General features: G+C 38.9%; 1 protein-coding gene across 1 annotated transcript in view; it reads left to right on the plus strand.

Moving 5' to 3' along the window:
• Positions 1–25653, plus strand: part of KIAA0586 (KIAA0586 ortholog) — an 80411-nt gene that overhangs the window by 27083 nt on the left and 27675 nt on the right. The window contains exons 19-31 of the mRNA XM_054161707.1: positions 633–740; positions 2449–2529; positions 7919–8115; positions 8309–8427; positions 9009–9193; positions 13876–14035; positions 14610–14829; positions 15394–15635; positions 16128–16201; positions 17044–17178; positions 19112–19292; positions 21073–21075; positions 21820–21956. Coding sequence (XP_054017682.1) covers positions 633–740; positions 2449–2529; positions 7919–8115; positions 8309–8427; positions 9009–9193; positions 13876–14035; positions 14610–14829; positions 15394–15635; positions 16128–16201; positions 17044–17178; positions 19112–19292; positions 21073–21075; positions 21820–21956 — 1842 coding nt within the window. The remainder of the gene's footprint in view (positions 1–632; positions 741–2448; positions 2530–7918; positions 8116–8308; positions 8428–9008; positions 9194–13875; positions 14036–14609; positions 14830–15393; positions 15636–16127; positions 16202–17043; positions 17179–19111; positions 19293–21072; positions 21076–21819; positions 21957–25653) is intronic.

The raw sequence follows: 25653 nt of genomic DNA on the forward strand, positions 1-25653 counted from the left end.
TTAAATATGGGTAGATTAGTGTGTGGTTTGTTCCCTTGCTGTTATTGCTGCATTCCACCCATGTGCATTTTGCTGTTATTTCACCTAATTCTTAAATGTTTAAGGTGACTCTTTTATTTTTTTGTTCTCTCCCAAAGAATCAAGCAAGCCATTAATTCTGTGTTCTTCAGAAAAAACCTCACAATACATTTTGACCCTGTAATGGACATGCCTTTATTACAAACTATAATACAATTATCCCTTTATTTTACTGTAGCATATGTATGACAATGTGAAACCAATAACCAGCCTACACAGTGGCTGGTTAGACCAGCATAGTGTAAATGAATTGCAAGTCAAGAACACCTCTGCTGTGTAAAGAGTTGTAGGTATACTCGCCTTTCGTCACATGCAAGACTGTGTATCAGGGAATTAGAGAACAGGGGAAATCAGGTACTGCAAGAAAAGAGGTGAATATTTCTGGGGTTAGTTTTGGTGTGTTACAGTATTTTGTTTTTCAGAACCAAGTTATCAGATACAGGTATGAGAAAAGGAGCTCTCCAGCAGCAAGTGGAAAAGAGAATCTAAAATGTTTGATGATAGCAGTCAAGCTAATAAATAGATTTTCAGATTGGTGCTTTTTTCTATCCTAGGTGTTACCCAATGTAGATATTGACAGTGTTTCAAGTGACAGTGGAAGCATAAACCACATTGTTCCAGGCTCTGAACCTGCACATACTCCTGTCAGTGCTGTAATACAGGTATTGATTATCTAAATGTCTGCGAATTTAATTTGTTGATAAAGAAAATATGTTAAGTTGTTAAATTTATTAATGTTAAATTTATTAATATTACATTTACAAATGTTAAATTACTACAAAGTTATCTCATTATCTCATACTTTTAGTTAGAGAAATGGGACAGTTCCAGGAAAAATGGAGTAATTATTCCAAAGAATTTATGAGATATTTGCTCAAGAAAATAAAAAATTGCAGCAAGACACTGTTCTTCCAAGTCTAAATAATCACCATAGCAAAACTCTAAGGAAAACAGCTTTTCTTGGTCTGCATGAACAGCAGGTTGAGAGAAGTGATTGGCCCCCCCAACTCCACTCTGGTGAGATCCCCCTATTACAGGAAAGATACAGACGTGCTGGAACGTGTCCAAAGAAGGGCCACGAGGATTGTCAGAGGGCTGGAGCACCCCTCCTATGGAGACTGAGAGAGTTGGGGCTATTCAGTCTGGAGAAGAGAAGGCTCTGAGGAGACCTTATTGTGGCATTCCAGTATCTGAAGGAGGCCTACAAGAAAGATGGTGAGGGATTTTCTAGGGTGTCAGGTAGTGATAGGACTAGGGGGAATGGAGCAAAACTAGAGGTGGGTAGATTCAGATTGGATGTTAGGAAGAAGTTCTTTACCCTGAGGGTGGTGAGACACTGGAACAGATTGCCCAGGGAGGTGGTAGAAGTGCCGTCCCTGGAAGTTTAAGGCCAGACTGGATGACACTCTGAGCATCCTGATTTACTGTGAGGTGTTGTTGCCCATGGCAGGGGTTTGGAACTGGATGATCCTTGAGGTGCCTTCCAACCCTGACAATTCTATGAAGTCTGAGGGTGTTCTTCATTCCTCCATGTCTCTTGGCTGTACTTGAGTGGTTAGTGGCATGTAGGCAAAGCCTCTTCACTGGTAGCCTGTTGTGTGGAAGTGGCTGGTCAACTCTATTCTCTTTCAGAAATGCTTTTAATCTAATCTAAGCAGCAACAAGGGTGTTTGTGTAACAAAAAAGGTCAACTAATGCATGCTGGATGATGAAGCTGTAAACTAGGGCCCATGTTGACAGGATGGTATATTGTTTCTACCAGTGGACTTCTAGTTTGTGCATTGCACAGACTGGACAGTGTGAAGGTGGGGTGATGCAGTCATTACTTTTGTGTAGTTACTGTACCTTCTATTTTCCCTGTGCATTAGCTGCTATCCTGATTTAAGGAGTTAGGTCCTCCAGAGTCCAATGGTCAAGGTATTCACTGAATAAGACGGAGACTGTGGACTAAATTAGTGATTATTATTTACAAATTTTATTATTAAATAACACTGTAGAAATCACAGGTAAGTTAATTCCTTAAGGTAATTCTAGACTCTTGTGTGTGGAGTTTTGCAATATTTCATCTTGCTGGATTGTTTTTGTTAAGAGTTACAGGTATGGTCCTAGGACTTTTGATGTTGAGCTATTCCATTAGATTTGGTATCAGCAAGTTTTAGTTGTCAGTATACAAGATAAACTCTGACAGTCTCTCTTTATGCCATGCAAAGCAATCACTCATAACTTTAAAGGCGGGTAAAGCATTTTTTCTGGATTCAGGCTGTTGACAGTGAGTGGTGATTTAGTTGCATTTTTGTCATGAAGTTTTTCTGCAAATGCATTTTCCCTCACAATGTGAAGTACCTAACTATTTTAATCTGTCTTTATAAGACTCCAGAAGATCTCCATAGTGAGGAGGAAGACACAAATCTTCCAGGAAATAATTTAATTGATGTCACTGATGTCCTGCAGGTAATTATATTGCACAGGTCTCCTCTCATTTTAAACACTTTTTTTTTTTTAAAAACATTATTCTGTCATAACTGAAAGTGGAAAACTGGTTTGCTTAACTAGCAACTTTGAAAATAGAACAGAATAAACCAGGTTGGAAGAGACCTTCAAGATCATTGTGTCCAACCTATCATCCAACACCACCTAATCAACTAAACCATGGCACCAAGCACCCTATCAAGTCTCCTCCTCAACACCTCCAATGATGATGACTCCACCACCTCCCTGGGCAGCCCATTCCAATGGGCAATCACTCTCTCTGTGTAGAATTTCTTCCTAACATCCAGCCTAAACCTCACTTGGCGCAGCTTGAGACTGTGTCCTCTTGTTCTGGTGCTGGTTGCCTGGGAGAAGAGACCAACCTCTGCCTGTCTACAACCTCCCTTCAGGTAGTTGTGGAGAGCAATAAGGTCACCCCTGAGTCTCCTCTTCTCCAGGCTAAGCAACCCCAGCTCCCTCAGTCTCTCAATACTGAGCTATTCACAGTGCTATAACTAATATTAGAAATGAATGTCTGTTAGTAAATAAACTTTTGAACAGTTACAGCAAGAAACTAAAATTAGCTTTTATTCAAATGTGTTAGAATCCACTAGAAATGAAAGTAGTCCTCTAAAATCATCAGTGATTACAGCACTTAGATTTCACAATTTCAAACCCTCAGTGTAATGCATATGTAAGATACTCTGACAAATTTTAAATAAGGAGGCCTATGTTTAAAAGGTAAAAGCATGTTCTGAGGGTTCCCTTGTAAGAAATTTCTGTACAGAACGATTTGCATTTGCCTTTGAGGTCCTTACGTGCTTTTAGGAAAGCATCACATTTCAGTCAAATGTTGTGTAGCTTTACAAGGACAAGTGGTGTGTGTGAGTTCATGCATACCACATGGTCTATTTGTTTCATGGATCCCATTACGAGTTTACCACTTTTTTTGTTTTGCTGGATGCCTTGTTAGTGTGCCTGTGAATGTTTAACCACATTGTTTCTGGATTACAGTAACATGGGTTTACTTGAGATACTCTTCTATGGTTTGATTTTTTTAGGTAGCAAGTTCTTCTTTTGAGTTAGCTGACCTCTTGTCAGGCAGTAGGGGCTGATAAATGCTCTGGATTGGTAGAGCAGCCTGTATTTCACTTCTTCAGATTCAGAAAACCTCAGAGGTAGCTGGGAAAGGCTGCCTCTGAAGGAAGCAAGATGCTACCACCCAGGTCTGGTGGAGTATTTTGCCTCTGTGGATGATCGCAGCATTCACATCCTCCTTAATTTAGGACTCAGTAAACACCAAGAGCTTGATAGTGCTATTGCTGGTTAGTATTTCTCTTAAAGTGCTTTTTCATCAAGTTTCTCTCCAGTGAGCTAGATTTGCTGTGTGCCTATCAAAATCCACCAAAAAATGAATTCTCTTCTCCTGTTCTATGTGCTGTCAATCGCAGGATTAGTGTGTGCACTAAATATTAACTCCATAGCCTATTTTAAAAAGAATTAATCTTTTAACATTATCAGTTAGTAAAAAAAAACATTCCTAAATGGGTACTTTACCTATCAGTGCTTTATTGATTTTTAGTTTCAAAATTATGTTATTGGAGGTGAGGAGTTAAATCTACTTGGACAGCTTTCTTCTATTAAAAAAAATAAAAGCTTTTTTATATTAAAATAAGTAGGAAAGCTATTTAAGAGATCAGTTTATGAACTAACAAAAAAATGCTGCAATGTTAAATTTTTTCTATATGAATAATAGTTATTAATATTTTCTTTTTTCATTTTTCTCCTGGATTGCTTTTATCTTTTATTTTTGGCAATGGGATATATTTCAACCACAATACCAAAACATGTTCCAAGCGAAACACATGTTTGGCCTATGACCACACAGACAATGTTCTAAAAAATGTGCAAGGCAAACACAATGTGAAAGCATAAAATCAGCCTCTGGAGTGGCAGGGGTATTTAAGACATCAAGAGGAAGCAAAGTTATTGTTATAAAAGAGGCTTCAGATTCATGAAAGAATGTGCATACAATGCTATACAGGAAAATAACTTATTGTTGTCTTCCCCCACACTCCTTTTATTATGGAAACTTAATTCTGTTTCAAGGGAAGAGGGTGTTTGTATGAAATATCTTTATTTTTTTTTTTTTTTCTTCCCTGATAGATTTTGCAAAAAAGCCTCAGGACCTTGTCTCAGGTGTCTCCTTTACCAAGGATTTGTTTTACCTTGTCTACTAGAAGAGACCTGTTTAAGAGATACTTAGATGTTGCAATGCCAGCTGTTAGCTGCAGTAGCCCAACAGAGGCAAGGCTGCCACAGCTGCCTGCTCCTGGATGCAGCCAGTGGTGAAGGCTGAGCATGTATTGCTGGTGGGCTCACACAAAAGCACACTTAAGTGATACATGTGCACATACCTGTACATGGGTGGCTTCACAGAGCAGCACTCAAACAGCACCAATGTGCTGATTCTGTTCCCCTCTTTCACAGCTCAGGATGGAGGTCTAGGAGAGAATCACAGAGTCATTGAACAGTCTGGGATGGAAGGGACCTTTAAAGGTCATCTAGTCCAACCACTCGGCCGTAAGCGGGGACATCTTGAACTAGATGAGGTTGCCCAGTCCAACCAAACCTGCAGTGTTTCCAGGGATGGGGCATCTAGCACCCTCTCTGGGAAGCCTGTGCCAGTGTTTCGGCACTACCACAGTAACTTTGCTGTCTAGGGTTTAAAGATTGACTCATGCTCCAGAAGAGTTGAATTAGATGTTTGTTTCACAATAGGAAAATTCGTGTAGAATAAAGCAGAAAAAGCTATTACAGCTTTGATTCATTTTTGATCAGTGGATGAAGCTAAAACAAAGTAGATTCACATTTTTTGCACAGTTGTTCCATAATGCCAGCACTTGCATCAACCCTGCCGTGTCCCAGAGTGAGAAACTTGCTCAGCTAACATGAGCCCAGAACATACTCTCAGACTTAGCCACATCCTGCAATACTTTTAGCTAACTTACTAGCGTTTAAAATTAGAGACACTATATAAACTGCAGAGATAAGAGCAAAAGAATCTTCCTCAACCCTGGTGTCCCAAAGATGCTCCTTGTTCTTTCACATGCATAACTCTTCAGACAAAAGATCACAGCTGGCACCTGCAATGCAGCATGACCTTACTTGTGAAAATTGCTTTAGAAATCTGTCAGGAGGAAATCCATGGTTAAGTTTTGGGTGGCTTTAATACAAACCCATGCATATACTTGTTTGGAAATGGAAAAAAATAAATTAATCTATACCACCTAATAATTTCAAACATTTTTTTTTTTAAATTTAATTATCTGAAAGTAATTTGGGATATAGAATTTTGGCTTGATACTTTATTATAAAGTACAGTGATTAATATTCCAATCATAGCTGAAAGACTTTCTAATTTATGCTATATTTTGATTTGGAGTCATGATAGATATTTTCAACTGTCTCCAGGGAGGTAAAACTCAGAGTTGAGTGCAGATTATTAAGAATTGGTTTACAAGTTGATATATGTGCAAGTTCAATCTGTATAATTAAATACTGACTATTCAGCACAGATAATGTATCACCCCCAAATGAAAATAATTTCTTTGGGGTTTGTGCACTATTTAATATAAAATATTTTTACACATGATTTAGAAATGTAGAACTGCAAAAGTTTATCAGAAACTGCTAAATATATGCAAGATTTATTGTATGTACTTGGTTTGTTTAATCCAGATGTTTATATTTTGCATACTTTCAGAAAAGATTATATTAAATAGGCAACATCAAAGAAAATTTATGGAGTAATGCAGTCAGAAGAAAATGCATAATGAAACTCTGGACAAAGATGTCTTTACATTTGCTGTCAGGATGAATTATGGTTGTGAATACATATATCCTAACAGAATGAACTGCTTATCAGCTTGCAAGGCATCCAGTGCCGTTCTGAGTTTAACTTCACTGTCTTATTTCTGTGCCTAGAATGGTTTAAGAGATCTTTGTCACCCAAATATACATATTCTGGTTTGCCTGCTTTTTAAGTTAGAGCTTTTTTTTTGAAGAGCTATTACTATTCAAAGATCCAGAAAGATCCCACTCCTTGATACCTATTTTTTCCTTCTCTGTTCTTCCTGGTTTCTATGATTTGTTCTTTTATTCATAGAAAATGTATAGTGAAGGTATTTTTAAATATTTTTTTTTTGTGTTAAAAGTAAATTTAATTTATATAAGGAAAAAGAAAACTTCTATCTCCTTTCACTATGTTGAAGATTAATTTTTGTAAGTGTACATTTACAGTGAGCTCTTTTATGCAGATCACATACTTCTTACTGGTCAATTAGGGCTCATCTCTTCATCCCTGTCTGGCATGCCAAATTTTCTCCTTAGACAATCATATTTCTATTAGATACATTTGTTTTTAATGTTGTAAGTGAAGGATGCAGGTTCTCATCTGTCATGAGGCATTTCTAAAGCATTATGGTACGGTGGGTTGGTGACTGCTTTTTTGGAGCGTACACAAGCTGTGTATGTGGTCAGGGTGGGAAAGGAGGGTGGCATCTTTCAAAACTGTCAAACATTACACAACACACACCAACCAACTTCCTTAACTTCTACAAAATAGCACATTAAGCTTAAATGCAAAGTGTCTGAGGATTTTGTGAGTTGAGTACCCAGTACCTATTGACTCTTGGCAGCTGAAGCTAATGGAAGTGCAAACATACATGTAATCTATGCGTAGACAAGTAATATGTAGTCTTCAGTGCTGGCAGCTTTATTAGAGCTTTGACTGACTACATGCTTGTTAACTTTTGGGAATGTAGACTTTAAAGTGGAATTTTATTTTCTAAAAAAACAAAACAACAACCCAAAAGGCCAAAACCAGAACAAAACCCCCCAAACTAAACCACCAAAACCCCACAAAACAACCAATCCCCCTCAAACCACCAAACAACCCCCAGACCAACCCAAAAACCCTAATCAAATGCGTTACTGTGGAATGTTTCCTAAACTTTGTTTAAAGGAGGAGCACTTCTGGAGTTTATATTAAAGAAACCTGACTTACATCACGAATAAATTTCTCAAGTATTAGCATTACCATTGGCTCCCTGCCCTGTGCAGCACAGGCAGGAAATATGAGCCAAATCATGTTTTACTTAGCAGTTCCTATAGCTTTATACCCCTACAGATTTATGAATTGCTAAGTTTAGAATTACATCAATTAACTTCAACATACAAAAAGGGAGAGTGTGGTTTGTGTGCTGTGACACATCTACAAATGTTTCTTAAAGAAAAAAAGTTGACAGTTACCTTAATGACATTACCTTCCAGAAATGCACTGTAACTTAATTTACTACTTATTTATTAGGATCAAGAAGAGGAGAGAGATGAAATTCCAGAATTCTGTGAGCCTCTTCTGGAACTCAATGGACAGCTTAAAGTTGCCTCACCAAAATACAATGGTCCTTTGTTTCCTCCAGTGGCTTCTCCTCCTCAGCAGTCTTCTGATGTTTTGGATGAACTGATTCAGAGGAGAGAAACTATAGAAAACAGGTTAATAAATTGGTGAGTTGCAAAGTAACAAAGAATATATATGGAATAGGGAATGACTCCATAAAAACACCTTCCCTTTCTTCTCCCCTCCCTTCCCTTCTCCTTTCTCCTTTACCTGCCTTGCATTCTATGTCAAGAATGCTCTTTTGTATACTTTTAGGTGTCTTGGTGTTTGCTGATAGTTAAATGGGTTTTATTTTGCTAGGGTGGAACAAGAAATAATGGCAAAAATTATCAGTGGGATGTGCCCAGCTCAGAAAGAAACAGTCCCCAGTGTGAGCACCTCAGAAAGTGAAGACAATGAGACTGTAACCTCTGACATTGGTAAGTAGAAGTTATTGGTCTTAGCAGATGGATTATCTCAATTTTTTGCTGATTTTATCAAGCTGGATAGGTAGCTATCGCCTGACCATAACAATGGATTATACTGAACCAGGGAAACTATAAAATGTGAAAGTGCATGTTTTCATTTATGTTAAGATAGAGCAAGTGTTATAAGGCCTTTGAAATAAATAATAGGAAAAAAGAAAGAAAAGAACACATTAAATACTCCACTGTACAAATCAACTTCTGTTATCAGCCATCTAAATCAGATCTGGCATTTTGCTAAGCTTCTTAGGTTTGCCTTTTTTTTTTATTAATAAGCATGGCAAAAATTACCCTTTATAAATGTGTGAGAATGGGAAACAAGCATTTCTCCTGTGATGTCACAGGCCCTTTGCTGCTGCCATCTTTTATGATCCTGAATTGCCTCTCTACTGTTGTTTCTTTATCTGTAAAATAAAACCATGTTTTGCAAAGGAGTGGTTAAAAGTTCATGGAGAATAAAATGAGTGCTGCAGTACAGTACATTGTGTTTTAAGAAGTGAGACTTGGATGTGTACTTTATATTTCTTCATTTTCAGTTGAATTTGCAGGTGGTAGAGGAGTTCAACTTTTTATCGATGCTGGCTTACCAGTGGACTCAGACATGATCAGTCATTTGGTAAATGAAGCTCTCACTGAAACAATTGCCACTATGCTGGGCAACAGGCAGGCTGAGACAGCAGTTCCTGCTACAAATGTTCTTCCAAGTACAGTGATCCCTGTGGTAAGTGTTCATTTTATTTAAGCTTTCCTACCTATGTTCATAGAATCAATAAGGTTGGAAAAGACCTCGGAGATCATCCAGTCCAACCTATCACCCAACATCTCATGACTAACTGAACCATGGCTTCAAGAGCCATGTCCAATCCTCTTCTGAACACCTCCAGGGATGGTGACTCCACCACCTCCCTGGCCAGTCCATTCCAATAGCCAATCACTCTTTCTGTGAAGAACTTTCTCCTCACCTCAAGCCTAAACCTCCCCTGGCACAGCTTGAGACAGTGTCCTCTTGTTCTGGTGCTGGTTGCCTGGGAGAAGAGACCAACCCCCACATGGCTACAACCCCCTTTCAGGTAGTTGTAGAGAGCAATAAGGTCACCCCTGAGCCTCCTCTTCTCCAGGCTAAACAATCCCAGCTCCCTTAGCCTCTCCTCACAGGGCTTGTGCTCCAGACCTCTCACCAGCATCGTTGCCCTTCTCTGGACACATTCAAGTGTCTCAATATCCTTCTTAAATTGAAGGGCCCAGAACTGGACACAAGACTCAAGGTGCTGAGAACAGGGGCAGAATGACTTGCCTGCTCCTGCTGGCCACACTATTTCTGATACAGGCCAGGATGCCATTTACCTTCTTGGCCATCTGGGCACACTGCTGGCTCATGCTCAGCCTACTGTCAAACAGTACCCCCAGGTCCCTTTCTGCCTGGCTGCTCTCCAGTCACTCTGACCCAAGCCTGTAGCACTGCATGGGATTGTTGTGGCCAAAGTGCAGCACCCAGCACTTGAACTTGTTAAATGCCATCATGCTGGGCTCTGCCCATCTGTCCAGCCTGTCAACATCCCTCTGCAGAGCCCTTTCACCCTCTAACAGATCAGCACCTGCTCCTAGCTTGGTGTCGTCTGCAAACTTACTAATGGTGGACTCAATCCCCTCATCTAGATCATCAATGAATATATTGAATAGGATTGTGCCCAGCACTGATCCCTGGGGGACGCCACTGGTGACTGGCTGCCAGCTGGATGTGGCACCATTCACCACCACTCTTTGGGCCCGGCCCTCCAGCCAGTTCCTAACCCAGCACAGAGTGCTGCTGTCCAGGCCATGAGCTGACAGCTTAGCCAGCTGTTTCCCACAGCAAACTATGTCAAAGGCCTTGCTGAAGTCCAGGTAGACTACATCCACAGCCTGCCCCACATCCAACAGACGGGTCACCTGATCGTAGAAGGAGCTCAGGTTGGTCAGGCAGGACCTGCCCTTCCTAAATCCATACTGGCTGGGCCGTATCCCTTGGCCATCCTTCAGGTGCGCTGTGATTGCCCCCAAGGTGATGTGCTCCATAATCTTTCCTGGCACTGAGGTCAGGCTGACAGGCCTGTAGTTTCCAGGTTCATCCATCTGGCCCTTCTTGTGGATGGGCATCACATTCGCCAGTTTCCAGTCATCTGGGACCTCTCTGGTGAGCGAGGACTGGTGGCAAATGATGGAGAGTGGCTTGGCCAGCTCATCTGCCAGCTCTCTCAGCACCCTAGGATGGATCCCATCCGGTCCCATGGACTTTTGAGTCTCTAAGTGGCTCAGCAAGTCCCTAACAACTTCCTCATGGATTTCCAGGGCAATACACTGCTCCCTGACCCCATCTACCAGTTCAGGAGGCCAGTTATCCTGAAGTCCTCCTGCCTTACTGTTGAAAATGGAAGAAAAGAAGGTATTTAGTACCTCAGCCTTTTCCTCATCTTTAGTTACAGTGTTCCCCTCCAGGTCCAATAAAGAGTGGAGGTTCTTCTTGCCCCTTTTTGTAGCATTAATATATTTATAAGAATGCTTTTCATTATCTTTCACAGAATTAGCCAGCTTAAGTTCTAACTGGGCTTTTCCCTCTAAAGGCCTTGAATTCCTTTTTGATTGTCCTGGTACCTTTCTTACCAATCTCATCGCTTCCAGCTTGGATTACCAACAATGGGTAATAGTCAGAGGGCTGGATTAGCTTGGGTGGTCAAGTTCTGAGGGCTAATTTCTCTGTGGCCTGATGGTTTGACGATGTGCAAGACAAAGACAGTGGAAAAAGGCTGATGAACTGAACATGTATGATTTGCATTTTGAAATTATTCCTTATTATATCCCAGCAAGCAACAAGTTGAAACCTATTTCACATTAAAAAAAATATAAATTCCTTTGTGCTGCATGCAGCTTGCTATACTTATACATTGTGCTTAGGAGGCTGTGCACAAAACTAGTCTCTAAAGGGAAGACTTGGTGCTTAATTTCATGGTGTCAAAAGATAGCTCATGTTATTTTCAGCAAAAATAGCTATGCTACTTTCCTGTGAAGAAATGAATTATGGAGAAAGTCATTTCTTCCTATAAGAGGAAATAGAAGCTGAGAGGGATATTATTTTTGTCTTATGGGCTTGCAGCCATTCTTTAATATCTGTAAAATTAAGCATTAATTCTTTCTAAGTTCTGAGTTTGTTAGTTTTCAGTTAATGCTTTAATGGTTGGTAGGGCTTCCTGTAAAACAGGATAATTTTCTCTGTTCCATTTGATAATCAATGACAGTTGGATCTTATTTTGATGTCTGTGCTACAATCTGGTGTTGTATAATGACTTCGGGATGAATGTGGAAATTAATGTGCTTAGAAATCTAACTATTCAAAGTTTTATTGAAAGTGAGTTCAATTACTCCATTTGCTACAGTGCAGGTAGCCTGAAATACCACCTAGTGCCTGCTGTAAGTGACCAACAGATTGTTCTGTAGCCAAAAGAATTTATTTCACTGTTGCAGGCTTAAATACAGGCATTCTGCATCTAAAGACCTCTTCCCCACTCCATTACAGATTAAGGAGGGTGTGGTGGTAAAGAGGACTGTTCTTTGCAGGTTATTCTTCTGATACACAAAATCCTCTTCTAATAACTGTTCTGCATTTACTAATGGACCTCTTAAGCATTCTTGTTTCTATACCAGCTTAAACTGAAATATCCTTAGGCTGAAATGGTTGTTTCTTCCTTATTCAGAGATCAGTTTTGTCCTTTGGGGCCTTTGTTTGATTAGGCTAAATAAAGCCATAATCTGTATGTGTACCTTTATGTAGCTCCTGCTGGTGGGCAGCACTTTTATGTTTCCTGGTTTAGATTGGTCTTGACTGTGGGTAGCACTAGTGTGCTAATAGACACTTTTAATAATAATAATAATAATAATGTAGTAGCCAAGATGGTGTTTCCTCAGTGCCTTGTGCTATAGTAGTGATACTCTCTGACCTTCATTGAATCTCTGGTAGCTAATAATATGATTGGTTTTTTTAGTCTTTCCTCATTTGTAGCTGATAATTATCCTCTGGATGAATTGTACATTCATAAGGGTTTTTCTCTTCTCATTTTTCCTTTTCTGCCTAGCTTAGAGCAGAAGTTCTTGAATATGTAGTTTATACATTCTCGATCTACCCTCCTTACCGTGAAAGTTCCTATCTATCACTTTCTGGAAGTTTCCTATCTAGCTGCCCAGTTACCAAGTTCCGTTCACAGTGTCATGCGGTTGTTTCTGAACTGCCAAATGTGTTAGCATGTTCCACTTCCCAGAGAAGATTTTAATAAAAATCATCAGGCTGAGGATTTACTCTTCAGAAGCTAGCTTGGCAGCCTTCCTTTAGCTCCATTATCTTGTTTTCTTTGTAAAATGTTGGAGAACGGGGCTGGAAAAAACCTGGAAAGATCCATAGCCTCCATAGCAGGCTAAAAAGAAACCATCATACTTACTTGTCAGATTTATCTTCATGGCTGTCATTTTTTTAAGGAACATCAAACTATGCTTGTGCTTATTTTAGTGCTTTACTGGCTTGGCTATTGCTTTGTTTGTAATCTTTTCTTTAGCTAATTCTTTTACCATACAGTTATGATACTGATTCAATTTTATCCATGTCACAAACTTTTCTAATGTAACATTGTATCAAATGTTTTATTAATATAATCATATAATTCATATTTATACTGGACATTAAGAAACAAGGGGGTGGCCAAACACTGGAACAGTTACCCTAGAGAAGTGGTTGATGCCCCTAATTCGTCAGTGCTTAAGAAACATTTGGACAGTGCCATTACCAATGTGCTTTAAGGTCATGTCAGTCCTGAATTGGTCAGGCAGCTGAAATAGATGATTGTTGTAGGTCCATTCCAACTGAAACACTCCTATTCTATTCTATTCTATTCTATTCTATTCTATTCTATTCTATTCTATTCTATGCTATGCTATTCTATTCTATTCTATTCTATTCTATTCTATTCTATGCTATTCTATTCTATGCTATTCTATTCTATTCTATTCTATTCTATTCTATTCTATTCTATTCTATTCTATTCTATTCTACTCTGTTATATTCTATTCTGTTTAATCCTAATTCTACTTCTGCTTGTACTTCTAATTCAATTCTATACATAATGATTTTCAAATGTAATCATTCTAATGCATAATTTATTGGGTTTTAATTTATTTTGTCCAGGCATTCCAATTAACCTGATGCAAATGTATGTTTAGATGGAGGAGTTAGATCCGTGAAGCATGTATCTAAGCAACAACTGTTCCTGTTCTGTGGTAACCTGCCTTTCTCTCTCTTCCTCAGCTATCTCTGGGGATATGCAGAAGATAGGAGTTTTGCATTGAGATAATAACTCTGGTTACATTTTTTTTTCCCCTCAGGATCCTCATGTGCCTACTCCATTGCCAACACCCCAGGCCACACCACCACAAACACCACCTTCAGAAAAAGAGTTGCCCCCAGTCAAAACTCCAGAGTCTTCTCTGTCTCTTACAGAAATGAGTGGGGATATTCAAGAACATGAAAAAATTAAAGAAACAGGTAGTGAAAATATTTATTGAAGTTTAGAAGTATCAAATATGCTTTAATCTACTGCCTTTAATTTTCTTCTTCAAAGACATGTTATCTCTCAGGATAAATATTCTTGAGGCTATAATTTAAGTGAGAACTCAAGTAGTATAAAAATTGTGGCCTGATTCGTATTAAAAAGAAAACATCTCTTATTTTCAAACTTAGTGCACATTTCTATGGTCTGTGTGATTTCTATCCCTCCCACCCCCTCCACACTTTTTTCACATCAGAAAAATAGCTGTCCTTTGCTCTTTCCTGTGTTTCTAATGTTAATTAAGTGAAAGATACACTCTCCAAGTAAAGAAGCTTATTTTGTAAAATGTAGAGCAATCTTCCTTGTTAAATGGAGTAAGAAATTGAGGTTTTCTTCTAGCTCCTTTGGTTGCCAACAGCATATTGAAAGAAATGGTCTTAATCTAGTCTTGTCTCCATAACTATAAAAAAGTATCACAAAAACAAGTGCTCAGTAGAACTGACTATCTCTCTGTCTGTGATCTTCTTCTTTCTCTCCTTTCTGATCTGAAATTTGACTTCACATATGGAGGAGTTAAGATTCCAGCTGCCACTAGTCGTGTTGGCACACCTGTGGTTACCCCTGTCAATACACCTCCCAGAACAACCACACCAAGCCCTCCTTCCTCAGAATGCGTCTCCAAAGACACAAAAATGGAAAGTCCAAAGCTTCCAAACCCGTGGGATGATGCAGAACTTCCCCTGGAAGAAGAAAAACCCAGTCCTGAAGAAGTGTTCCATCCCAAGGCTGTGTGAGTTGAACAGTCTGCATGGTTTTCTCATTTCTTAAAAAAAAAAAAAAAAGAAAAGAAAAATAATATATTCTTTCTGCATATATCATCAAAAAGTCAGGAGAAAGAAATGCTTAATGTATGTGTCAGGAGGCACTGAGATAAACCAGGATTTAAAATCTTTTTTTTTTAGTTGCTAGACTTGCATTTTGGAGAAAAATGTGTATTCAGGACCTTTCTCAAGCTTTATCAGTCCTTATTCATCACCCTCCTAAATGTTGCACTTAGTAAACTTATATTTTTATCCTTACCAGTAATAAATGTAGTGTCAAAGAAATATTGTATTATTAGCATTTTAGGTTTTCTATTAGCTCAATGGGAATACACATGGTAATTTTTAGATACAACCAGAAATTCATTAATGATGTTACTTAACCATGTTGATTCTCAAAGTATTCTATCAAATGCTGTGCTCTTTTATTTGAAAAAATACTTGCAAATTAGTTTCTTCTCAGTATTTATTTAAGACTTTATATTGATCATTGTGTTTTAGTGTCTTCATATTGTGTATTCTTAATTTTGTAGAGAAATGTCAGTGGCTAATGATGAGGAACCACAGGCTTTGATTTTGCCACCTCAGCAGTCATCACCGAGGCTCCTTGAATTACAGGGCAGTGATCCACAAGTTCCATCACCTGTGCCTACAGTTAGTTCGGAGCAGTCGACACAGGAAAGCAGCCTTACCCTCACAGAAACAGAAACCGCAGACAGACCCATCTCAGAAGGGGAGGTGCTCTTCAGCTATGGACAGGTGCTGGCTGAAAGAGGTAACTAACCAGAGAAATTTGTGGAAATTAGAATTTGGATTAATTTTTTTCACGATAATCTTATCTTCCAGTCTTGTGAAGCTACTTTTCATACATTTTCTAATAAAACTGCAGATATGAACCTAGTCCTTCACTTCCAGTTCATGGTTTTGGATTTAAGAGAACTCGTTGCTCTTTTCCTTCTCTCTGAACAAAATGCTTCTGCTTACTGATGAAAAAAAGGCTAAATCTGCTCATTTGTCATAAGATCAACTTGGGAAATAATTGGGATTGTCTTGCATGAGTACCATGTGATACTAAGTTTTTATTAAAAGCAAAGTATAAGACCAATTTTCTTGGGAGCTGAAAATATGTCTTTATAATACACATCTGGCAGTAGGAATTTCCAGCTTTACTGAAACACTGTGTTGCAATTATTAAAGAATGTGGCCTTGGCCTTCTTTCACATAACTTGCCTTTTTTTTAGAGGTTGTAACTTAAAGTATTTTTCAGCCTTAGAAGAAGGACTGTCTCTTCCAAACCATGCTGAGAGCTTAACCAGTACTCTACAGGATGCCAATGAAATGGTAAGGAAATGTTTCACAAGGAAATCGAGTTCCTGCGGTATTCTACCTTGAGCATCTTGATAAATTGGATGTGCTTTAAGCATTTTTGCTTATGAACATTTTTAATGTATGCTCTTAAACTGTACACTTAACAAAGAATGTTAGAATGTCAGGTGTTCAAGGGAAGATTGGACGTGGCACTTGGTACCATGGTCTAGTCATGAGGTCTGTGGTGACAGGTTGGACTCGATGATCCTCGAGGTCTCTTCCAACCTTAGTGATACTGTGATACTGTAATTTCAGAGTTCCAAAGTAAACCCCAATATTATATAAGCTAATTTAGATTTTAAAAGAAGTTGAGTAATTTATGTACTTCTGTAGGTGACAGATAGCTAATACACATTTTAATTTCTTCATCGTTTTTAGTTTTAAGACATCTCAAACAGAATAGAACATTGTTGTGCTTTGAGCTGTTTCAGCTTGGAGCCATCTTTTAATTGATTGTGTGCTTAAATTATTAAAGTAGGTTAGCTAAGGCTGGAGTTAGTTACTGCTGCTTAAAACCCCAGTGTAGTTTCATATCTGATGTCTGCTTTAGTCCATTGTCCTGGAAGACTTCCAGTTCAAGGTATTCTGCATTCTCTTTGTCTTTTAGCACTTTCTTTCTGCAAATGCATGGGCTAAAAGGCAGAAAGGAGAAAACGTTGTGTTGTCAGTTTGCTTATTTTTAAATGCCTAGATTTTCATGATACCACTTTGAAGTGTGGAAAGTAACTAATTTTGTACTAAAGCAAGAATTATTCAGGTTCTTACAAAAATGGTTTTGGGTCATGTATTATGTGGATTTTGTATCTTTGTTTTAGGATGATGATCCTCCCAGTGAAGGGCAAGTGGTGAGAAGACCAGGCAAAGGCTTTCACAGGGATCCTGTTCTAACTCTTTTAGCCAAATTAAATCAAGCGCCAGTGACTGCACAGGAAGGGATGTACCATTTGGAGGTAACTTACAGTCTTTTTCCTTCCAATACAGTAGTTTTGAAGTGATACTTTCCTACTCAAAAGTGGATAAAATATTTCATGCTTTTCCTTCCGTTGGCCATAGAGCAGGTCTGGACATTTCATTCCCTACTGGAAGTGATCCCACTTCTGTTGGCTGTGTTCTCCTGTAAAACCTTTTATAAACACTGAAGGTTAAGTGTTGTTATAAACAAGTCAGCTGTACATAGATCACACATACCTGGTTTTCAAGATGTGTATGCAACTGTTCCAGCACACCACATTTGTCCTGTCCTTTTGAATAGCAGGGAGGTTTTCTGTCACTTCAGCAATATAGGTGGTGTGTTTGACAGTACATGTTCACTGCAATTTACAGCTGTGAGGGTTTTAGTGAGGTATGAAGAATAACTCAACAATGCACTTTTGCACATTCTGTTGGTAGTAGTATGGAAACTGAACCTTTTAAAATAGTCATATTTAGCTGACAGACAAAACCCAGACTAACAGAAAAATACAGAGATCTGCATCACAAAGAAAAAAAGTAATTTTTTGTCACTCACCTAAGTATTTTCTATGTGGAAAATAGCAGTTTGGACAGGTCGTCTGTTCTCACTGCCGTAGCTGGAGGAATGTTTAAATGAAGTGAAATTTGAATCGTAGAATCACAGAATGGTTTGGATTGGAAGGAGCCTTAAAGATCAAATTGTTCCAACTCCCTGCCATGGGCAGGGACACCTCCTGCTAGACCAGGTTGCTCCAAGCCCCATCCAGCCTGGCATTGAGCACTGCCAGGGTTGGAGCCTCCACAGCTTCTCTGGGCAACCTCAGCACCCGCACAGGAATTTCCTCCTAATGTCTAATCTAAATCAAACTTCTTCCCATTTGAAGCCCTTACCCTTTTTCCTGTCACTACATGCCTTTGTAAGAAGTCCCTCTTCAGGTGTCCTGTAGCCCCCTTCAAATAGTGGAAGGCTGCTATAATGTCTACCCAGAGCTTTCTGTTCTAATACAGTATGGTTCATGAACGCCTTTATTTATGGCAGATCTTGCTTTTTGTGATTTTATCAATACATATGCACTTTCTTCTTTCTGTTTTGGTCAGTTTAGTCTGAATAATTGCTAACTTCACTCACTTCCTTAACTGTTCCTTTGTCTGTCTTTATTTTGCTTAATGAGCTCTGGTGGATGGATTTAGTGAAAAGCTTTCTACAGTGTCAGCTCTGAGTCTGACTGGAATTGTAGTGACATTTTCTCATCAGCACTGCCAATTACAAATGCATCTCTAATTTGCTTTTTCTCTTTCCCATAGTTACAGACAGCACAGTCTGTCCACACAAGACACTTACAAACTACCACCCCAGGTGCTGGCAAGCATGCCTTCTTGAAAAAGAAGGAGCTCTTGAAGTGCCTTAGAATGAGTCTGTGCAGCTGTGTGTATCTATATGCAGCCTGCTTTCCTGAATAGAAGCAAGCTGGGTTTTCCTCTGCAGCTTTGAAAGTCAGAACCCAGAGGACTAACCCTGTTTTAAGTGCCGTCCAAATGTACTTAATAATTGAACTTTTTCTCTGACAGGCTATACAGCAGAGAGCCAATAGCTTATAGATGTTTTCAATGTTGTAAGGTCAGACAGTCAACAGTGGCCACATGTCTAATATTAAAGGCCTTACGTGCTAAAAATGTAACTTAGGTTTTGATCATGTTGGGATACCACTAACAAAATGGCTGTAAGTAATTCCTTTCTGTCCAGTACTGATACCTAGAGATTTTACTTTTAGACCCAGTTAGATGTTATCTTCTCAGCTTCTGTTTCTTTATTCAATGCTTCAGTTTATATATACTCTAAGGGTTAGTGTCATTAGGTAACAATGCTACTTTTGGAAGAAGGACATTGGGGAGGTTTAATACTTGATGTTCTGATGTTGCTGCTCTGTGTAGGATTCTGATGATAGTGTTGGGGAGCTCAGTGAAGGCCAAAGACCGAGGCTGACCAGAGCAGCAGAAAGAATCCTGATGGGACACTCAGTTTGTATGGACCATCCAACTGCTTGGACTTCTGAGAACAGACAACACCAGGGTTTCCGTTCTCTATCACCAGCGCAGCTTGGCCAAATTGGAGGTACAATTGGCCTGTTATTTCTTCTCTGTGATACTGATGTGGGTTCTGAGGATTTTCTCTAACAGTAGCTGAAATAATTTCAGAGGATATGTTCAAAATCCAAAGTTAATAATTTACAGGCAACTGCTGCAATGAAATTAGTAGCATTCCTATTCTGAGAACCAAATTTAATTCAGATCTTGTCTTCATTCTTCTTTGTCTGTAATAGGCTACAATTTGGACAAAAGACATGACAGGTAGCAACTTATCAATGCAAAAGTTGACTTGCAAAATAGGTATTTTATTCTTTTAAATCAAATTTAGTTCTCAAAAACACTTAGTTTGACCATTCTTGATGTCACTTTCTTTAGGACAGGTATTAATACCAGCAGATTAAGTTACTTCTCTCTGTGCACAGCACTCCATTGTTTTTTTTACTCCATCGCTGCATTGTCTCATGACTTGGTAACATATTTCAGCTTCACATATTCCTATAACAACATAGAGTCTGTTTTTTTAACCAGATGGGTAGCTGAGGCACACACATAATGGCTCACACAAAATAGTGCAGAGATAAATTGCTGTGGTAAAGCAGGAAGGTTAATTTATTTCTTTAGTTGAAACTAGTGCTGTAACCAATAGCCTATCCTTCCTCTCCCTTTTTTTTTAATCCCAGTTTCTCAGCTGTTATCTGAAATTTACTTCTTTACTTGCTTAATTAAACTGCTTACAAGCATGTAGAAATGCTTCCTTTTGTGGACTGTGGTTTTAAATATGATTGAACTAATCATTATTAAGCTGTTACAACACAAATGTGGTTGCACTGATTCATTGAAAGTTGTGTAAACTAAAGTGATCAAACACGTGGCTGTCTGTCCTTTTAATTTTCATATTTATTAATTTGACAAGGGAAGCATATCTCACATTATCAACCCTTAACCAGCAGGAAGTGGATTGAAATTGAATGTGTTCAACATGTGGCAAAAATAATCTCAAGAGAAATTATCATGTTTGCTTAGTTTTGAACTGAAGTTACATTTGAACTGGTTACACAGGGAGGAAACTTTTTAAGATCACTGTTACAAAACATTTTGGACCAGCTACACCACTGTCAGCTTTGAAAATAGGTTCTGATATGTGATGTATTATCAAACTTTTACTTGAAAGTAGCTTTTTAGATGTTTGGAGATTGGTTACATTTGGCTCCCTGACACAAAATATTTCTCCAAGTCACTTGTTTGACGCTGCATTGTGAGAGGACAGCCAGCATTAAGAAGGTTGTGATGCAAGAACAAATTAGTGATCTACAATATCTGTAGTGTTCAGGACCATAGAGAGAATTAGAAGATGTGCCTTAATTGGGGGACCCACCTACTAGAGGACTATTTCCTTCTTACCCAGGCTGTTTGTAGCTGTATCTGGTGTAAAATGTTTCTGTCACCTCTATATGTATATCAAAAATGTATTTAATTGAATTCAGGATGCCTTTTGTCTGTCCTGTAAGTATCTAAGACTTTTAAAACCAGCTCCTGCATGTGATGATAATCTAGAAGCAGTGTAGTGTTATTTCTGTTATAGCGCTCACCAAGGTGAGCTCTTTTTAGCTCAGTGGGCTCATGATTCATCAGGACATCAAGGCAGAGATGCAACCTACCAGTGGGCTCGTGACAGATCCATAGACAATTCCATGGGAGCTATCACGCAAGTCAAACTGTGGGGATTGTGTGTCTTTGGATGTCTTCAGTGTTGTGACCAGGTTTTATTTGCATTAGGAAACTCGATGTCTGTTTGTAGGATGGAGCAGGTGTTGCTTCTGTAGGTATATGTCAGCATCTTGATGATCAGTCTTTCATTTATAAATCCTTGTTTTCAGTGCTTAAAGGCATGGATATAAAAAAACCAACATGCAAATGAAATGTGGCACATGTAGTTTTACAGTGAACAATAATTACAGTTAATTAAGCAATTTTTATACTTAATTAGTCTTAAAATTCATTCTTTGGCTCTGTGTGATAGCAGAAGGCTAAAGTTAGTTCATGAGCTGTCAGTACGTTTTCCATAAAGATGCTTTACCCACATGCAGGCTGCAACAGCGTGATAAATGCTGGGTTATACAGCAAATTATCCCTTTAAAGAAGACTATATACAGGTTTCTTTTCACACAACAGTGAAACATTTTCATGAGGAAGCCTTTCCAATCTCTTTCCAGGGTACGTGTTAAAGCTCATTAAGCATATAATGGTATGATGAACTGCACAGCTTTGAGGCTGTCATAAATGCTTGCCATGTGAGAAACCCACAGATGATAAAACTGATTTATTTTTTTCAATTTCCACAGACACTTATTTTTTATTTCTTTTTTTCCCCTCAAGAACAATTTAAAGAATATAGAGTGAGCCATGTAAGGAGGAAATAATGCTCGTTAACATTGTATGTCCCATTGTTGAATCTTGAAAGGCTCTGCATCCTACCACATTAGTTGAACTGGGAGATTATTTCTCCAGCTCATCAAGGAAATTTTTTCTCTTTAATTTTTCTCTCTAAACAGAAATTCTTGAAGGTGAAGTTACAAGTCATGGTCCAATGCTGATGGCCGAATTGGAATCGCAGCCACTTTCAAATCCTGTTCTGCAATCAGCCCAGCTAAGGTGCAGGGTGACATCTCTCTCAGAGGATCTGTCCCAGGTAAACTGAAAGGATATTTTCTGTGACTAGTAAGAAATTGAAGACTGAAACCTAAGAAAACAAATTTTCCTGTCTCACTGTGGTGACTGAGGTCACCAAACTGATGCACTTAAAGTGACACGTTCAGCTGAGAAACCAAAGTCAAAAGTACGTGTGTGTAATAAAAAGGAGTCTGTTTGCTGTGATGGAATATCACATGTGTCTACAAATATCTGAGGGGTGGGTGTCAGGATGAAGGTGCCAGTCTGGTTTTGGTGATAGGACAAGGAACAATGGGTACAAGCTGGAACACAGGAAGTTCCACCTCAACACAGGGAGACACTTCTTGATGGTGAGGGTGATGGAGCACTGGAACAGGCTGCCCAGACAGTCTCCTTCTCTGGAGACTTTCAGAACCTGCCTGTATGTGTTCCTGTGCTTTGGCAGAGGGTTGGACTCAGTGATCCCTGGAGATCCCAACCCCTAACATTCTGTGATTCTGTGAATCCTTACAATATGCTTTCTGATAGATTCAGACCTCCTCTTTTACCTTTTCTGCACTTCCTCACAGCTTCACTGGTCTCACAGGATGTCATAGTCTACATACTCAGTTCAGATGGGGCATTCCTCTGTTTTAGGGGCACAGTACTTTAAATACAGAAGAAAAATATAATTAATATAGAGGAGAGGAAGCAACAACAGAGGTTTGGCCTCAGAAATTGTAACTCACTGATTAAGCATTTCAGGAGATTAGTTCTTCCTAACAGAGGCAGTGTAGGAAAGTCAGTAATGATGATGTACCTCAGAATACTTGAAGGTAGAGGAAGATCCTATTGATCTCTGATTGAAACCTACAGAGTTAATCTGTTGCTACTTTACTGGTATGTGCTGTTACCCTAGAGATGATGATTTAATCACTAACTAAAGAGAAATTACAAGAAGGAGTGGCAAAAGCTGAAAATGAGGTAGCAGACTGCACTCTGATACAGTAAGCTTCACAGTGTGTTTGAAAGTAACCACATACTTAACCCTGATTGCTGTGTTCATGGATGCATTCTATCCTTCCCTGATGTTCTATATTAAAAATAACCTGAAGTATCTTACATGGACCTATCTTTGGGTTTATTTTTTTAAGCCTTGATGTGTACTGTGCCCTTGGTACCTGAGCAGCTCTTACATATGTCATCTGCAGTGATGTACTGCATTTTCAAGGCAGATTTTAAATGTTATGCCTCATTCACTCTGAGATCACTGGAACATATTGTTTCTTGGAATGATTGTTCACAGGCAAGACTGGATTCTGTTAAACCACTGTGTCTGTTGGGGTGAAGCTCACATCCTTCTTATCTTTTCACAAAGCCAAAAGTAAAAGGGACGGAGAGGGCAAAACATGTTTCCTTCTTTTTTAGCATCATTAGCTGTGATAAAGAACACATCAATACCTGCATCAGATACTCCACCTGATGGGGTTAGGATTGATTTTTATTTGCCTGGGGACAGGCAAATGGTAATGTACTACGTGTAAGATTACCTGGGGAAAAACATTAAAAAATCCCTGTACTGGCTGATTTTAAAGCTTATTTTGACAGCATCTATCTACCATGTAACAATGATGAATCTCTTCCCTAATTTTAATAAGGGATGGCATCTGTATTCAGATTTACAGCTGTATCTGCTTTGTCACCTGCCTGTAGGAAACAGATTTTTGTGGTCGCACAATGTCAGCTAGGAGAGCAAGAGATATGCAGGCTTTCAGAATGATTCATTCTATGTCATATTTAAGGCAATCACTTTAAACTTCTGAAAAGATCTCCTCCCAAGTTATTCACTGACTCACATCAATTGTTTCACATCTTGGTTTTGATGTCTAAGACAGTGTTTGCCTTCATTGAAATGGAACTGTATCAGCTATGTACAAAGCAAGAAGACAGATCTATGAGCAAAACCAGGCTGTTCATGGTGTTTGCTGACAGCCCTGAGAAAATACACTCTATTTTAGATGTTGCCCAGCAGGGTCTTTGGTTTGGTGGAGGTTTTTTTCTCATTCAATTGCCAACAATCCTCGTGGATGTTAGAGTTTGTTATGGCAAAGCTTGGATGGTTTGTGTAATCTGAACAGGATCCTCATTTCAGGGAAGCTGTGGGCAGTGCTGTTGAGCTGCCATACACCTGCCACTTGTTCGCTCCCTGGCACCAGTGTGTAAATCAGATTTTGACCAACAGGAAGTGCATTGTCTTTCTATGTAGGGCAGGAGCAAATGCCTTTTAGTCATGAAGAGTGAGGTTTGTGCGTGGCCTATTACTCCAAAACAGGAATTTTCTTATCTACCCAAATTCCTTGGCTGCTCCTCCTCCATTTGTGGCATTGGATGTTTTTGAGATTTATATCTGCTTTTAGGCACTGTTAGACAGAACGGAAGACTAAATACATCTTTGGTTTGACCCCTTCTGTCCATTCTTGTGCAACAATACAGGAATTGACTGTAACTTGTGGTCACTTTGCCCCTGTGCTCATAGTTCTAAGAAGCAAGAGAATCACTAGGAGGAAGCTTGGTTCTTCCTATTCTAGATAGATCATTTTGTTCATGGGAGGGACATGAACATTGAAGTAATATTAGTCATATTAGTGATAAATCTAAATCATGTGAAATCCCAAATGCATTGTTCAGATCTTAGAAAATGAGTTACTTGCGAAATATTTCCATAATGTTCTTAAATAAGTATGGATGTTTTTATACAATCAGCATTTTTTAAGTGGGATTGTCAGTTTGGTATTCTCATTATCTTTCATATTTAATATTTCAAAAGGCATGTTTTTTTAATCTTTGGGAATGCATAATTGTAGGTTATGAATCTTGTGTTATCTCTCAAATTCTTTTTGCACATCAGTTCAAACTGTTTTTAGGTTTCTCTTACTAAAAATTCAAAACAAAACAAAAAAAGACTTCAAATGGACTCATTATTAGGCTGTTATGCTGCTTACATTTAATGTGTTCTGTAACACTGGTGTCCTTCGAATATATCTCTGTAACAACTTGCTTTCAGAAAATCATCTTAACTCTTTATTGTGTCAGCTTTAAATGATGAGCTGTGGTGTGTAGAGGTGCCAAAGCTAGTGGCAATCTTAACTGATCTGTCCATGCACATAGCACCTGATGGAGATGCTAGCTTGATCTCAGGTGGATGTATATTGGCTTTTGTAAGCTTATGCTCATGACTGTCCTGGTGAGATTGTGTTGGTGCTCGTTAGAATTGACATGCCATCTACTACTGTAACTCTCTCTGTGCTTTGTTTACTGGGGAATGTAAACAGATCCATGCAGCCATTGAGAACACAGTTACTGAATGGCTTACCTTTTTGTTTCTCCTGATTTTTGTAACACCAGCTTAAATGACTGTTATGTACATGAGAAGCAATGCTATTACTGATGAGATTCCTGTTATGATAGGAGACAGTTGTTAGCTGAAAGAAATCGGAAGCCCTGATTGTGTAATTGGCACCATGTTTTACTGTTTGCCAGACATAAAGATTTCTTCTTTTTCTCTGTCTTTTGGGCTGTTTTTTTCACTGGTGGCTTCCACAACAGTGGAGGATTTCTCTTACAGAACTGAAACACACTTTTCCTTTTCTTCCATTTTAGTGTTTGGGGAGCAAAATACCACTGGTACTTTGTCATCAGGTCTTCAAGAGAGTACCTGTGCCATTCCTTCTCAGGGC

The sequence above is a fragment of the Dryobates pubescens genome, chromosome 5, assembly GCF_014839835.1.
Source record: "Dryobates pubescens isolate bDryPub1 chromosome 5, bDryPub1.pri, whole genome shotgun sequence".
In the NCBI taxonomy this organism is placed as follows: domain Eukaryota; kingdom Metazoa; phylum Chordata; class Aves; order Piciformes; family Picidae; genus Dryobates; species Dryobates pubescens.